General features: G+C 57.5%; 1 protein-coding gene across 5 annotated transcripts in view; it reads left to right on the top strand.

The window, feature by feature from the left end:
- SEMA7A (semaphorin 7A (John Milton Hagen blood group)) overlaps nucleotides 1-14,539 on the top strand; it is a 32,639-nt gene that overhangs the window by 7,710 nt on the left and 10,390 nt on the right. Inside the window, exon 1 of one of the 5 annotated variants that reach the window (XM_040570565.1) lies at nucleotides 1,251-2,312. The exons of 2 other annotated variants lie outside the window; for them this stretch is intronic. In XM_040570565.1, the coding sequence (XP_040426499.1) occupies nucleotides 2,201-2,312 (112 nt within the window). In that variant the 5' untranslated portion in view covers nucleotides 1,251-2,200. Of the gene's footprint in view, nucleotides 1-1,250; nucleotides 2,313-2,371; nucleotides 13,720-14,539 lie in introns of those variants that run through there. 2 more of the 5 variants (XM_040570564.1, XM_040570568.1) reach the window with 2 other exon arrangements.

Below are 14,539 nucleotides of genomic sequence, written 5' to 3'. Positions count from 1 at the left end.
CAGCAAGCTGTCTGCCGAGTTTCCTGCTCGGCGTGGGTGCTGCAGCATCAGCCTGAATCCAGGACCACAGCGCGGTCGTGCTCATGGGATGGCTCAGCCGGTGGCACAGGAGATGGAGTGAACGTTTCCAAACTCGTGGGGGAGTTGGAAGCTGGATTTTATACACAGGAGCATTGTCTTTAGCTGTAGGTGGGGGGAAAAAACCCCTATAAGCTAGCCATGCAGGGTACCAAGCTTTGTTAGTCAGAGGCAAGGCAAAGGGCAAAGCAAAGGATTTACAGCTCTAATAAGGCAGAAACTCGCCCAGTTCATCTCTGATCAGAACCCCTCTGTGTCACCACGTGGTGACTTTGTTGAGAGTGGGAGTTGAACGCCAGTCTCTCGGCCCACCAACTGTGTCGGGCCGTGAAAGACAAAGCAGATAATGTATGCAACTTTAATAGGGTAGCCTAAATTTGGGGTAGGTACAACATGCCAACTCTCTGAGTTTATTAAGGAGCCAGCATGGGTTGTACAGCTTCGGCTGTTGGTTTATGAATGGTGCCCTGATGTTTCTGTTTCACTCCTGACTGTGCGAAAGAGCCTTAATGGATTACACATTTTTCAGCAAGCCTTCTCTGACCTTTACTGCAAGAAGGCAAGTGCGAAGGGGGGTTAGCACCTCTGGGGGCACCGGGGTGGGTGAAGAAATACCCGCTTCTGGTGGGGCAGAGTGGGCAGTTGCTTCGATGCGAGCAGCAGTGCAGAATGGTTCAAGGCTGGGAATCACCATGTCCAAAAGTGAAAAACCAGAGATGAGCTGTGTGTTATCACGCTGTAATTACCCAAGCAGATATTTGGTTAAAGAAAGAGCTGAAACCCCATGCTTAGGCTTGGAGGGAAATTCCTGTGGGTCCTTAAAAATTCACAAGCAGCTGGCTCATTAATTTTTTTTGCTTCCTTCAAAATGCCCCCTCGCACTGCCACTGTTCATCTCCGTCAGGTGCAGAGCGGCCCTGGGTCTAGCTTCAATACGGACTTTGAAGAGCACAGCTGCATCTCTCAGCCCTGCGAGTTCCCCACGGGGCTCTCCTATTCTGGTCACGTCCGACCTTGCTTTCCTTGTGCGTAATTCCCTGCTCTTCTCATTAACAAACCTCGCAGCGCTCCACAAAGGCTGTCAGCCCTTGCTGGCCTCCTGATGGCGAGAGGAGGTCTGGCAGGGCAGAGTGACTTCCCAAAGGCCGCGCCTCAGCCCTGCGGCAGGCTCGTCCCACAAGGTGTGCTTGGCATCTCCTCCCTTCAGAGAAGGGGAGTGGAGCAGAAGTCAGGGCAGGGTCTTAGGGAAGGGAATATGTACTCACCACGGCTCGTAAGAGGATTTCATCCTCTCAGTCACTCCCACGCTCTCACCCATACACGCGTAAGCTCCGGGATGTGAGTTTGACTGGTTTAGCAAGGATCGCTGACACCAAGGGACACTGTCGTCGTGTCTCTGGTATTTGTGTCAGGAAGAATACCAGACTCGTGATGACAAATCTTAGGGTCATCTCGCGTGTTGTTAGGACTGATCCTTTGTTATTATCTTCTCATAGTGCTAGCAGCAAAAAGGCTGATGCGTGAGATCCGCTGCAGCCTTGCTGCATCCTCCCGCGGGTCGAGCAGGGCGCTCTGTCCGTGAGCTGTTCCTGCTGCGATGTCAGAGCGCGGCTGTCCGGGCTCCACGCGTCCCCTAAGTACGGGAGCAGCACCCTTTGTTAGCAGTGTTTGCACCCTCGGGGTCTGCTGTTGCTTCTTGTGCTTTCTCATACACGTATTTTCATTCTTACTTCGTTTATATCAACTTCAACGTTCCTGCTGTTAATGTTCCTGTTATGAGCCTCTTCGCTTTCTGAGTTTACTGCAGGCTGTGGGCCAGCTGCAGCTTTTTCAAGAGGGCGATCGGAGCCATCAGACTCCCACCTTTCCCTCCCAGAAGTGGGGCTGAAAGAAAGGAGGACCAAAAACTCCAGCAAAGCCTGAAGGTACCAGGGGCTGAGGATCCAGCACCAGCAGAGAGCCACTTAAAAAAAGAAATTGAAAGGGCTTGCTCAGTCCTATAGACCCCGCCTCCGCTGCCACTCATTGGTTCTTCTCTTCACTACCCACTCTATTGTATAAGGCAACCGATGCGGCTGTCAGCTTCACAAGCTCACGATCTCAGCTCGACGAATCGCTAAAAATGGGCAGCAGGTCCCTGGTCGCCCTCCTCGTGGCCCTGTGTGCCTGCCGGCTGGGGGTGCGGGCGGCGGGGCGCTCCAAGGTGAACCCCAGGATCATCACGGCTCCCCAAGGTGAGTCCTGCCCGAGACGCAGCACCGGCGTGCGCAGCTGTCGGCTGCTCCCTGCACCGGCTTTTCCCCTCTTTGGAGGGCAGTCGGGCTTTTCTGAATTGCTTTTGTCTCTTCGGGGAGACTTCGGGCTCTCACTGAAACGCCTGTGATCTCTGGAGGGGCTTCTGGTGTCCTTGATAGCTTTTGGTGAATTTTTACAGCTGCCTTCCTGCCAAATCCTTTCCTTTTTGTATTCTAAAAGCGTTTTCCTACAAGCTGGATACATTAAAGGCTGTCAAAAAGCCCACATCCTGAAAAGGGCAGAGTAAGCATTTCCTCTAACTCACGGGGAGAAATGGAGAAGTGTATTTGTATGAAAGTTAAATTTCTAATTAATCCGACATGCTTACCCTGGTAGCTAGCCACACGTGAGTTCTGTAACTAAATATTTACAGAGGGTATCTATTCTCGGGGCAAATATGTCCAACGGCAGTGACACAGGAGGACGGGGCTATAATCTTACCAGAACTGAACAAAGAGCTGCTCTCAAGGAGGAGGCTTACGCGGAGAGCGCAGCCCGAGATCCATGCGTTGAAAAGAGCAGGCTAACGCTTGCTGGTTTTATCATGTGTCTTCCCGGCTCCTTGAGGAATACCCTCCAGGGAGGCTTTAACAAAAGACCCCGTCTTGTCACCGGCGGTTATGGTGTTTGTCTAACCCTGGGGCTGAGCTGAGCTGCAGATCTCGTGCTGCTCTGCAGTACAACGGCTCCTCTGTGCGCAGAGAACTTCAGAGGACGTGGATTTTCTGTGGTTTCTTCTGGACCATCTGTTATTCTTCTGCCGGGAGCTGCTTGGGCTCATTTCTGCCTGGGATGAGGGGCCAGGAGCAGAGGGAAGGGCCGGGGGTGTGCGAGCAGAGGTGGCATCTAGCTGTCAAACCTCATGCTGGAAGGGAGAGTGGCTAAAGGTTGCCATTAGTAACGCCTCATTAATTTCATCCCCGGGTAAATGAAGCGGGTACAAAGAAATTGGTACGGTGGTGGGAGAGGAGCCGGAGGATGGGGTCACGCGTTTCTCGGTAGGAACTTCCCCTGCCCCGCTTAAGGGAAAGGAAAAGTTGCGTCGCTGTTGGGTGCTGGGGTTGGAAACGCCTGTCCTGGGGTAAAAGTGGGCTGGGGGGGGGAGCGGGCTCGAGGGGTTGCCTTTCCACCTGTTCTGTGTGCCGCTCTTGGCGTGCACACGCGATACACTCATTTGGCCTTTCCGAGCATCTGTGTCAGATGGTGGCTTTCCTGACATTAAACGCAGCGAGGAGCTGGCGCCGAGGAACACCAAAGCCAATTAGCGCTGGGATGCTTCCCTCAAAAGGGATCAGCTTGTGCTTTTCTCTGTTTTTTTTTTTTTTTCCTTTTTGTGAAAAAGCTAAACTGGGACACGATTTCAATTAGGGAGCTAGCAGGGGCAGCTGCGCGGCACGCTTGCTGAGAGTCACTCGTGGGTCTCGTGTAACGGATCGGGTTGTGCTCGGCGTCACCTCTGCCCTTTGGGTAGCGGGTCTGCCCGGGGTGAGGCTGGAACGTGGCCCGGGGCGGGAGGAGAAGTGGGACAGAGGGACAGCGGGGGTGTGATGGAGCCCTCTTCAACTTCCCTAGTGCTCCAAACCCGGTGAAAGGCAAGCGCAGCGCCGTTACGGTGAATAACCTGCAGGTCAGCACGCTGGCGGTGGGGCTGGTGCCGTTGTAGGGTTTGGTTTCCAGCTCGAGCCCCGGGACCAGGTGGAGCAGGGCAGCAGTCGGGCTCCTCGTGGCTCGCCCTGGCTGTTCGTGCTGGGGCTGGTGTGCTCCGAGCAGTGCAGTGCTGGCCTCAGCCCTGGGCTCTGCAGCAGCTGGCAGCTCTTTATGTAATTAAATTTCTTACACGCCACAGCCCAGCGCTAGCACCAGGTATGGCAGCTCCAAAGACACCCAGCGATGTCACAGCCCTGCAGGAGGACGGAGAAATTCCCTCCTGGCACTGGCCTGAGCTCAGCCCTTTCCAGGAGGGGAGGGTAAGTGTGCAGCATCCCTCCCCGGGCTGCTGCTCTGGGGGAGAGAAGGAAAGTGGCACTGGGAGAAGCTGCAGCTGCCCTTTCCTCTCTCAGCCCCTGCCCTGCTCCCCTTGTCGCCACCCTGCCAGGTTTGGGGAGATCCCTGGCCCTGCTTCAGGCAGCCAAAACCACTCTGCTGTTTCACCCCACGGTCCTTCGTTGTCTGAATGCCGTGGAGGAGCTAGGTGAGGTGACATTGTGTGCTGTCAGCAGAAAAAAAAAGCTGCTGGCTTAGGTGGTACAACCCAGAGCTCCGCTCTGAAGACAAAGAAACGAAGTTGGCCTGCCTCGGTGTCGGGAACGGCTCGGCCTTAAGTGATTCTGCAGTCCTGGGGACTTGGACTTGCATCACTGGGTCGTGGCTGGAGCAAAGTGTTCTGCAGGTCTGCCTTTATCTCTCCTGGAGTGCACTGCACATAAACCCAGCCCCGAGGCTCAGACAGGGCGCCTGCTCTGCCTTTATTTTTCGCTCCTGACTCCGTAAGGCAGTGCAGGATGGGGCGAGGAAGGGGCGTGTTTTCCCAAACAGCAGCATTTAGCCCCGAAGGCGGTGGGGAAGGAGCTCTGGAGCTCTGGCAGCAGCCCGCACAGGTGGCTGGCTCCCATGTAACGCTGGTTAAGCAGTTCTTTGAAAGCACTGAAAGTCTGACTGCAGGATTTCTTCCTCTTAGGGAGAAGGCAGAGGAAAGGGCTGAGGTCAGCTCCCGACCAGGGGTCATGTCTAAAGTACTTAAGATCCCTTTTTCTGCTGGGGAGTTTGTCGCCTTCCCCTTCGCAGCTGACCCGGCACTCCTGGGCTGGGGTCTCTGGTGCCAAGTTCCCGATCCGCTGAGGTCTGTGGGGTGGGAGCGAGTGGGGCCTTAGCAGCCTGGGCTGCTGCAGAGGCAGGCGTATCAGGCGAGAACACGGTGCGCAAGGTTGTATTTCCTTCTGTTTGTCCGCCCTGTTTCCCTAACTAAACACCGGCCAGCTGGGCTTTGTTTGGAGAGGTGCACGCAGCTCCCACGCCGAGCTTCTGCGCGCCAGCCCCGATAGCGCTGCTATCCCGATCCCTCTGCAGAGACGCGGGCTGGGCAGAGCTCTCCGGGTGACAAACCCTGAACGGAGCAGGGAGGTGGCACCCCAGGCTGGCTGGCTGCTGACCGGAAAGTCACCGAGCACTGGGAGAGCCGAGGAGCGCAGCGAGGAGCCCGAGGGCAGGGGCAGCCAGCTCCTCTCACCAGGGGGTTTTGCAGCACGGGAATCATTTTCAGCCACCGCCGCTCTTCAGACTGCCGTGTCCTGGCTTACCCCTGCGTGCGTAGACCTGAGACAAACTCGCAGCCCTTTCCTGGCTCCCTGCTGCAGTCACACCTTGGGGTAGGATGGAGGCTGATGGTTTGATTTTCCCCCGGTGACTGACAGACGAGGCTAACGGGGGTTTCAGGGCTGGAGGGGACCGGTTTAGAGCTGTTCTGTAGCTCGCAGGAGACAAACGGGTTTTGCAGTGCAAGGGGAAGATCGTACTCTTGACCCTTGGCTGCCTCATCCAAGTTGAGCAGGCTGGAGCCGGTTCAGGGGGAGTCAAATTAGAGTTCCTGGAAAAACCCCGCGCTGCCCCTAGTCCGGAGGCTTTGCCAAGCCTCAGCTCAGTGGGCTGGGAGGAACGCTGCCAGCAGCGAGTGCCCCTGCCTCCAGGAGCTCTTCCAGGAGCTCTTCGTGCCTCCTTGTGCCTGGTGCTGCCTTCAGCTAGCGAAGGAAGGTAAGAGCTGATAGGGGACGGAGGTAAGAGGAGAGATGGCAGTGCCACCACCAGCTTCTGCTCCGTGGTGGCGCCGTTTTTGCAGGTGCCACGGTCCCAAGAGTGTGAAACATCTTGTGGGGTATTTCTACGCGAAGCTCTCGCATCAATATTTCCAGGAGAAAGCTTCTCACTTTCCCAGCAGTGCTATTTTCTGCAGCCGGCTCGTTTTCACAGGGTGGGTGATGCTGGTATCATAAAATGTTGGTTGAAAATATTTTTTGCTCTGCGCAGATTGAAAAAAGACAAACAAACCAAACACACCGAGCGAGTGAATCACGGCCACCTCCTGTTACAAGAGCGTGACACAAAAACAGCAGACATGGGCAAACTAATAAAAAAAAAAAAACAAAAAAAGTTGTGGCTGCCTCGCTGCAATGCTCGGGGCTGGGCCAGAGCCAGATCCGCAGCGCTGTGCCAGCCCTCGGGCACGGCCCTGGGCAGAGCTGGGGAAAATGGGGCTGGGAGCACTTTGTAGGTGATGTAGTCCAGCTCGGTGCCCTAAGGCAGGCCAAACTAAATATAAACTTCAATACACAATGCTTTTTAAAGAAGCAGGAGGGCTGGGATTGGAGCTGGAAGGAGGAAATTGTGCATTGTGCAGCTCTGTCCTGCTGAGCTGCAGCCTCTGGAGCGGAGCTATTCCTGGGTGCCCCAAAAATAGGACTTGTTCCTCCTGTTCCTCATCCTCCCGTTCTGCCTTGCCGTGCCAGCTCCACCCGGCGTGCCTGTGTCCGGTGTGTGCTGGGAGGCAGGAGGAATGCTGTAAGGCTTACAAACACCTCCTGCAATCTCCGTGAGTTTCAGAGCGGCTCCGGTACGGAGCAAGGGGCTCCGTGCCCCTAATAAACCTCATTCAACCCGTAGCAGAGCTCAGGTTCTCTACTGCCGTACCTACCCAGCCCCAAACCTCAACCCAGTTGCCTTGGCAGCCCCCAGCAGCTCTGACTCTGCTTAGTCTGGAGTGAATTGTTTGCCTGCGTTGGCTGCGGAGAGGAGCAGGTGCCACGGGCTCGAGGAGCCGTGGGAGTTTCTGTGGTGAACGCGGGGATGTTTGCAGGCAGACACAACAGCCGGAGGGTTGCTCACACTGGGAAAGGGTTGGAAGGGTCGGGAAGTCTGACCGGGGTTCGGATGCCTGGGCAGTTTTTGCAAGCTAGCAGTGGCTTGCTTTCCAAATCTGACTCATGCAGCCAAAGATGGGCAGGGAAGAGGGGATGTGGTGTGTGCTGGGGACAGCAGGAAGGGGGTGCTTGAAGGTCTGCGTAGCCTTCCCTGCCCGAAGCCAGAAGGGAGGTGGGAAGCCTGCAGCAGGGATGCAGAGAGCACGGCAGGGCCCTTCTCTGCTGGCTCAAGTCCCTTTGCTACGTGTGTTACCTCATCTGCTTCGTGTAGGGAACTGGAACTTCGTCCTTGCTTCGGAGCCGCGCATCTCTCCCCGCTCCGTGAAGCTGGCGCCCCGCAGAGGCTGGGCAGGAGCAGCCCGTGCCCACCTCCTGGCCCCGGGCAGGGGCTGGCAGCGGAGGGCTCGCAGCCCGAAGGATGCTCGGCTGCTGCAGGCTGTGCTGCCGTCGGCAGGGAGATGGCTGCCAGTTAGGGTAATAGGGAAAGCGGGGCTTGTGCACAGAGGTGCTCGCGGCAGTTTTGATCCTGGAAGGCTTTTTATGAGAAGCCACCCTCTGGAAGTTGATTTGCTTGCTAGGAGGGGCAGCCGCACTCTGCAGATAGCTCTCCTGCTAAAAACATCCTTTTGTCCTGGGTTTTCCAGGGGCCGTACGACGAAACACCGTAATCACAGGCTGAGGCTCCCCCGGCTTCCAGCGGAACGCGGCGCAGCTCGGGCCTGTTATTACGGAGAGCAGCTTTTGGAAGGGAACAAAACCTGGCTCTAAATTTAGCACCCCCAGTCGGTGGGGTGCAGCCTGCGGCTCGCTCGGGGCTGGCAGGGAAAACGTACCTGCGAGATGACAGCCCTGGCTACGAGCTGCCTCCTGGGGCACCTGGGAAATCAGATCTGCTCTGGACTCATCTTGCAGAGGCACGGTGCTGCATAATTTTGGGAGGGGGGACGTGCAGAAGGGGCCAGGGCATGTTGGTAACGTGTTAGCGTGCCTCCTTCCTGCTGCCTGAGCGTAGAAAGCCCCGCAGTGCCTGTCATACAGTCATTTTGCGTTTAATTAGGAGAAACCTGCCTTTCCTGGAGCGCCAAACACTGGCTCGAGGCTTCAGAGGGCTGTGCGGTGCTGCCTGCGCTCGCAAAATCCCGGCTGATGGCAGGAGCTTTGAATTCAAGGCTCGTTTCTTCTGGCCGCAGGTTAGGGGGCTTTTCTTCTTTGTTGCTCGCTGAGGGGGCGTTCGGGACCGACGTCTGCTCTGGCTGCAGCTTGGCAGCCCCTTGCAGAGGAAATAAAGGCTGTGCAGCTCACAGAAAGGCTTTGGAGCAGGCGTGCCCGTGCCCAGCAGCTGCATTACCAAGCGGCGAGGTTTTTCTCTTTCTTCCTGCCCTGGCTCACCCCTGTGCTGAATAGCACTGCCAGGGCGCTCCAGAGCTTACCAGAAAGAGTGGAAATCATTAATCTGCCAGAACGCTTCGTGTCTTTGATGCCATTTTAAGAAAGCACGTTTGTCTGGCTTGGCTGTGCTCTCTGAGCTCGAGCCTTTCCCCCGCGTTAGCACAGCCCTTCCGGGCACGTCGGGCCGTGCAGGGGCTGAGAGCTTGAGCAGGAACAAAGCACTCGATGACATATCCCCGATAACGCCAGCTGAATTGTTTCCTCTGCTCTGGAGCGTTTTGCTCTTGATGGCACGAACATCCCGCGATTGCAGGGGCTTCAGGAGCGGCCAGGGAGGAAGCCAAAGAGAAGGCAAGCAGCGGGGTTTGGTGGCAGCAGGGACCGTGGCTTGGCTCGGGGTGGCAAAGACCCTCTGCAGAGAGGCGGAAAGACGGCGGAGGTTTCTTGGCAGGTGATTAAACGGGGCTCGCCTCCAGGCTGTCTTGGGGGCGAGACAGGCTGAGAAATAGCAAGCAGCTGAACTCCGCCGCTCGCTTGCTGCAGACTTAAAAGAAGAAAGAGGAGCGAAACGCGTAAGGCGGGCAGGTGTGGTTTTGAGTACCGTGGGCTTCCCAGCTACGCGTCTCCCCCCTGTGCTTTCACACCTCCTGTGGTGGCAACAGCGGCTTTCTGCAAGCGCCGTGACCCCTTTGTGCGTCCCCTCGATGCTCTTCTGCCTGCAGCGGGCTGCTTCTGCTGCCCGGTGCTGGGCTCGGTGCTTTTCCACATGAAGGGATGGTCACAGATGGAAAATAAAGAGAGCAGCCCCAGCACTCGCTCTCAGCTTGGGAGAGCTTTCAGTCCAGCTTTCAGGAACCAAACCACAGCAGTTCCTGCAGGATGGAGGGCACGGGAATGTTACCGTCAGGGCTTTTACAGCCTAGGCTGATGAGAAAGCACGTTGCTTCCATGGGGAAACCATTTACGCTGTCCTTTTGGACACACCCTTGTTTTTTAGGATGCAGGAAGTGCATCCCTGGGAATGCGGCTGCAGCAAGGCAGCGTGCTGACCCCACCTGGCCAGGACCCTTCCCTGGCCCACGAAGGCGCTGTCGTGCGGTCACGAAATGCTTCGGAGATGACTGATGCCCCCAGAGGGGTTTGTCTGACCTGCTTTCCTGGTCCCTGCTCTTCCCAGAGCAGCCGGCCACAACCTCTTGGACTCCAGCTGTACTAAAATGTTTGTGTTGGTGTTTTTTCCTGCCCAGGGACGGCAGAGATGGAGGCAGGCTGGCCGCAGCCCTGCTGCGTAAGGCTCTCGTGGTGGGCAGGCGGGCAGCAGCTGCCAGGCGTGGGGCACGAGCGGGGCTCCCCCCGTCACGGGGAGCTGCGTGGTCGCCGAGAGGGCTTGGAGGAGCAGGAAACACGTGCGTCTGCATCTGTATCTTCAGCACAAGACATTTTTAGTGCACCGGCTGCCTTGTTTCCACTGCTGCTGCCCCACGGCTCTGGAGTGGTTTGGGGGGATTTGGGGGATGAGGCCGGGAGTGTCAGCATCCTAAAAACACTTCTGGGGAGAGGAGAGAGACCGGGAGGGGAAAGCAGGCAGCACGAAGCCCTTCCGAGATGCTCTGGAGGGAGGTGAGCTTGGAGGGGTCAGGGATAGGAGCCTCGAGGGCTGGCTCAGTTCTGCTCCTTTCGGTCTGGTCCCTTTGAGAAGTGACTGCTGTCACCTCCAGCCAGGGGGGAGCAGGGGATGCCAGGCCAGGTTTTACCCGAGCAGTGTGAAGGAAGTGGTTTTACTTCTTTCTCAGAAACCCCCCAGGCAAAAGCGTATCTCTTTCGGCACCTCGAGATGGCTGGGGGCGTGTTGGAGACCTTGTGATTCACAGCCCTCCAATTCCTCTGGGGCAGGTCAGAACAAAACCCCCAGGGTGCCCCTCCTGGGTCATCTCATCTAGAGAAAAAGCATTTCTCTAAAACCAGTACTTTTTGTGGAAAAGTTCCAGAAAGAGCGATCCCAAGGGGAGGGCGAGACAGCTCTTGAAGCACCTCCCCGGCCCAGCCGGCTGTGATGACAGAGACTGGTTTCCTTGTGTCACGATCCCATGTGATTTCACGGAGCAAGGGAAACCTCATGGTGAAACTGGAAGCGTGGAGTGGTGTCGGGGCTGGGTGAGTAAGGCAGTGAGGCTGGGTTCTTCTCCCTGCCTTTAAAGGACAGCTGCCGACGGCCCGTGCCGTGCTGCCTATCGTGCATCCGGTGGCATTGAGCCTGGGTGGCCCCGATACTCCCCAAAGAGAGGCGATGAGCAGGACCTCACAACGCATTCCTGGATTTGCTCAGCCCTGACTCACGGCCGGGCTCCCGGCACAGGTGTAAGCGCTGGGCCCCCCTCCGCATTGCCCGGCCGTGAGTCAGCACCGAGAGGAGGCTTTTCGTCCTGTCTCCGAGCCAAGCTCAGCCCGCGCAGCGAAGATGGATCACCGCAGAGACGGTGACGTGCCACGGTGAAGGTCATAACCCCTTCCGTCAGCTCAGGAAGGAACACACAAAGCCGGGGAAACAAGGGGGAAAGGAAGGAGCCAGGAAAGGATCGGCGCTGTGATTCAGGCAGGACCTACAGGCAGCAGGGCAGGTGGCGGTGTCACCGGCGCCATGCCGGCGGTGTTGGGTGCGTGACGGTGTTGTCACAAGCCCTAGCGCAGCTTAGCAAAGGGGTTTGAAAACCCCTATGTGCCCCTAAAGGGCTCAAATCCTCCTGTGGCTGCCTGGTTGGGAGCTTTTCCAGCCGGGGCTGCACAGATGCTCCCTGGTCCCCGTGGTGCAGAGCAAGGGCAGTCCCAGGGAGCAGGTGAATTCCCTGCTCTGCCTGATTTCTCCTCTTCGTTTATCCAGGCAGGGTCCCCAGCTGACAAGAGTTTTATCAGCAGTGAAGGATTTCTCTGGGACGTTGCTCTCGGCTGCATCAGCGCTGTGCCCGAGAGGCAGAAGGTCCCCATCTCTTTCTCTTTCTTTTTTTTTTCCTAATCTTTTTTTCAGTTCTTCATTTTAAAACGCTGGCGTCAGAGCAGATCCAAACAACCCCGTCCATTTCAGGGTAGCACCAGGGAATCGTTGCCCTACAAGGACTCGCCTGCTGCCCGTGACCCAGCTGAGCATCGGGGGGGCCATGGTGGGGCTGGCAGCGTTTCCCCTTCAGCCAGGAGGACAGCGGAGCTTGCAGCTGACTCAGCCCCCAAGCTGGGAACGGAGCTGCTCTGATGAATTTGTCTGTAACGAGCCCGCACTCCCACGCTGTTTCTCTGGCTGGAGCATCTGCAGACAACTGCTCTGGGGAGGGGGCTGCGAGCAGGCTTCTCCTGCGTCCAGAGCACTGCCCAGGCTCTTGGCTCCTGGATCCGCAGCAAACCAGAGCCCTTTGGCTCGTCGTTAAAGCACTGATCCCCCAAGCCATGCCTGAGGAGGTCAGCCTGTGCCGTCCTGCGCCCCGTTAGAAGCAGAATTTATCTGTGTCACTCTGTTTAGGGTGGGCCTCCCTGCCCTTGTCTGCAGCATCTCTTGTCCTTCATCTCCTCCATTACCTCACCCTCCAGGCATCCTCCGAGATGCACTAGGCTCCCTCCCTCTCCCTCGTTTAATATTATTATTATTCTTCAATCTGCTGTGGCATTCCTCATCTCGCCGGCAAAGCACAAAGCTGCTCTTTCTCCTATTCATCCCTCCGGCCCCGGGTTAGCATTTCAATTGACAATTGTGCCATTGATTTGTGTGCTGACAGCGGGGTTTGCATTAAATGCCAGGCGGAGAGACTCGACCGGGTTAGCAGGGCCCTGGAAATCTGCCCGCCCCATGTTTTCCGAAGCTTGGGGTCGTCCCCTTCTCTGGGGACATAGCCTGGGCACTGCGCCGTGCCCTCAGCCTTTAGATGCCCTCATCATCATGCCCGGCTCTCGGAGCTTTTTCTACCCCAAAACCATGGCACGGGACAGCAGGGCTGCTCCCACGGACCTGCGGGATGTGAAAGGGATCGAACCTCTTGCCAAAGCCTGGCTGTTGAAGGCAGAGCAGGGGCTGAAGGCCAGCTTCACAGGCCAGCCAGCACCCTGACCCGGAGGCAGGGGGACCCAGCACCCGCTCACGGAAACACCTTTAGAAGTCTCCCTTCCAGATCAGGGCAAATCAGAGCTGCAAACGCCCCTGGGCCCTGGCTAGCAGCGCTGTTTATTCTCAGCTTGGTGATTCAATGCAGTCCCCGGGGAGCAGCAGGATAAATAACGTGTTGGCGCCGACCAAATTATTGTTTTGGGCTTGTTTGTTTCTGGCTGCTTGAAGAGAAGTGTGTCCTTGCTAGGAAGCAGGTTGGCACAGCTCTTGGAGCCGACCGAACGGGGCTTGTGAAAGAGGAGCTGTTAGGAAAAAGCCCCAAAACGAAACCAAGGGTAGCACGATCGCAGTGCCAGGTGCGTGCAGGAGGGCGAGGTGGAGGGAGAGACGTGGGGAATGGCCACAGATCGAGGGCTGGAGGCTTGAAAACAAGAGCAAAAGTGTGCTGAAGTCCAGCCAAACCTGCCCGTGGCGTGTTGGCCGTGGGTTGTGCTGGCTGGGGAAGCTTTCCTGCAAACGTCCCATGCGTTAGCCAAGAGCCGCAGCCCGGAGGATGTCCCAGCCAGCCACCCCGAGGAGCTCCCCACACCACTCGTGTACTGAATCGGGGGGAAAAGCCCTGAATAATCAGGCATTCAGGAGGCTGAGAGACCTCTAATACTGCTTTTTTTTTTTTTTAATTTTGGGCTCTGCGGGGTGTTGGCAGGACCCCCGTGCAGCATGCTCCGGGCAGGGAAGAAGCATTGGGCTGTGCGGCGATCGTCCTCTGCCCCTGCCAAGTGGCCCTATAAATAGAGAGGGACACGTGCCACTGATTAATTGCCTGTCTGTGCAGCCAGCCAGCTCCCGAGGCAGACGCAATCTTTGTCTGTCTGCTGGGAACAGCAGTGCTTGGCAGGAGAGGCCCTCTTCTTGGGAAAAAGGGAGAAGAGGCAGATGTGGAAAGGGAGCGCCAGCGAGGTCAGTCCCGATCCGAGGTTTTTCCCCTTGGAGGAGCTGGATTCCACTCCCTCTTGGTGACTGCTGCAAACTGCAGCTAGGGACAGGGCAGCCTCCAGCTTGCAGCACGTGCTGCCGTGGTGCTGAGCCCTGCCCGGCTGCTGCAAGCTTCAGATGTGGCAGCACCATCCCGGAGGGGCTGCAGGACCTCTGCCTCCGACCGGGAGAGAGCAAAGAGCCCGGGGGAGGATGCTGGAGGCTGTGCTGGCTGACCCTGCGCCGCTGCAGCCTCCCACACCTGAGCTGGCGATGCAGAGGGGAGAGGAGGACGATGCGGGGAACGGGAGCTGGAAAGGCTAGAAGGTGAAAGAGGAAGGAGAGCTGGGGAGGACGAGCAGCCCTTCCTCCCAGCTGGGCTCGGGACGCTTCCCGTTTGCAGCAACCGGTTGTGACACGGGGGCCTGGCTCTTGCAGCTCACCTCCGGGGCGTGCAGCCCTGCTCGTTGCAGCTGCTTACCTGCTTCCTTCCCCTGCAGCATCGGGGCTTCGGCCCCGGGGGCTGGTGGCTCCAAACCCCGTCCGTCCCACCTCAGCCTCCAGGGGAGGAGGCTGGCAGTGCAGGTGGAGGCTGGCGAGGAGAGGCGTGATGCTGGGGTGCAGATCTCCTGCCCTGGGCATTGCTCAGCCCAGAAGGAGCCTCTCTGCTCCTGGCGAGCCTCCTCCACCCCTAACCCGTCACCTGGACGTGGTGCTCGCTTTTCAGCGGCTGGAGGAGCCGGGACAGGCTCAGACAGACCTCACGCTGCATCCAAACCAGCTGCCTCCTGCAGCCTCCCCCCGG

The sequence above is a fragment of the Cygnus olor genome, chromosome 11, assembly GCF_009769625.2.
Source record: "Cygnus olor isolate bCygOlo1 chromosome 11, bCygOlo1.pri.v2, whole genome shotgun sequence".
Lineage (NCBI taxonomy): Eukaryota > Metazoa > Chordata > Aves > Anseriformes > Anatidae > Cygnus > Cygnus olor.
This window is presented reverse-complemented; position numbering and strand designations above follow the sequence as displayed.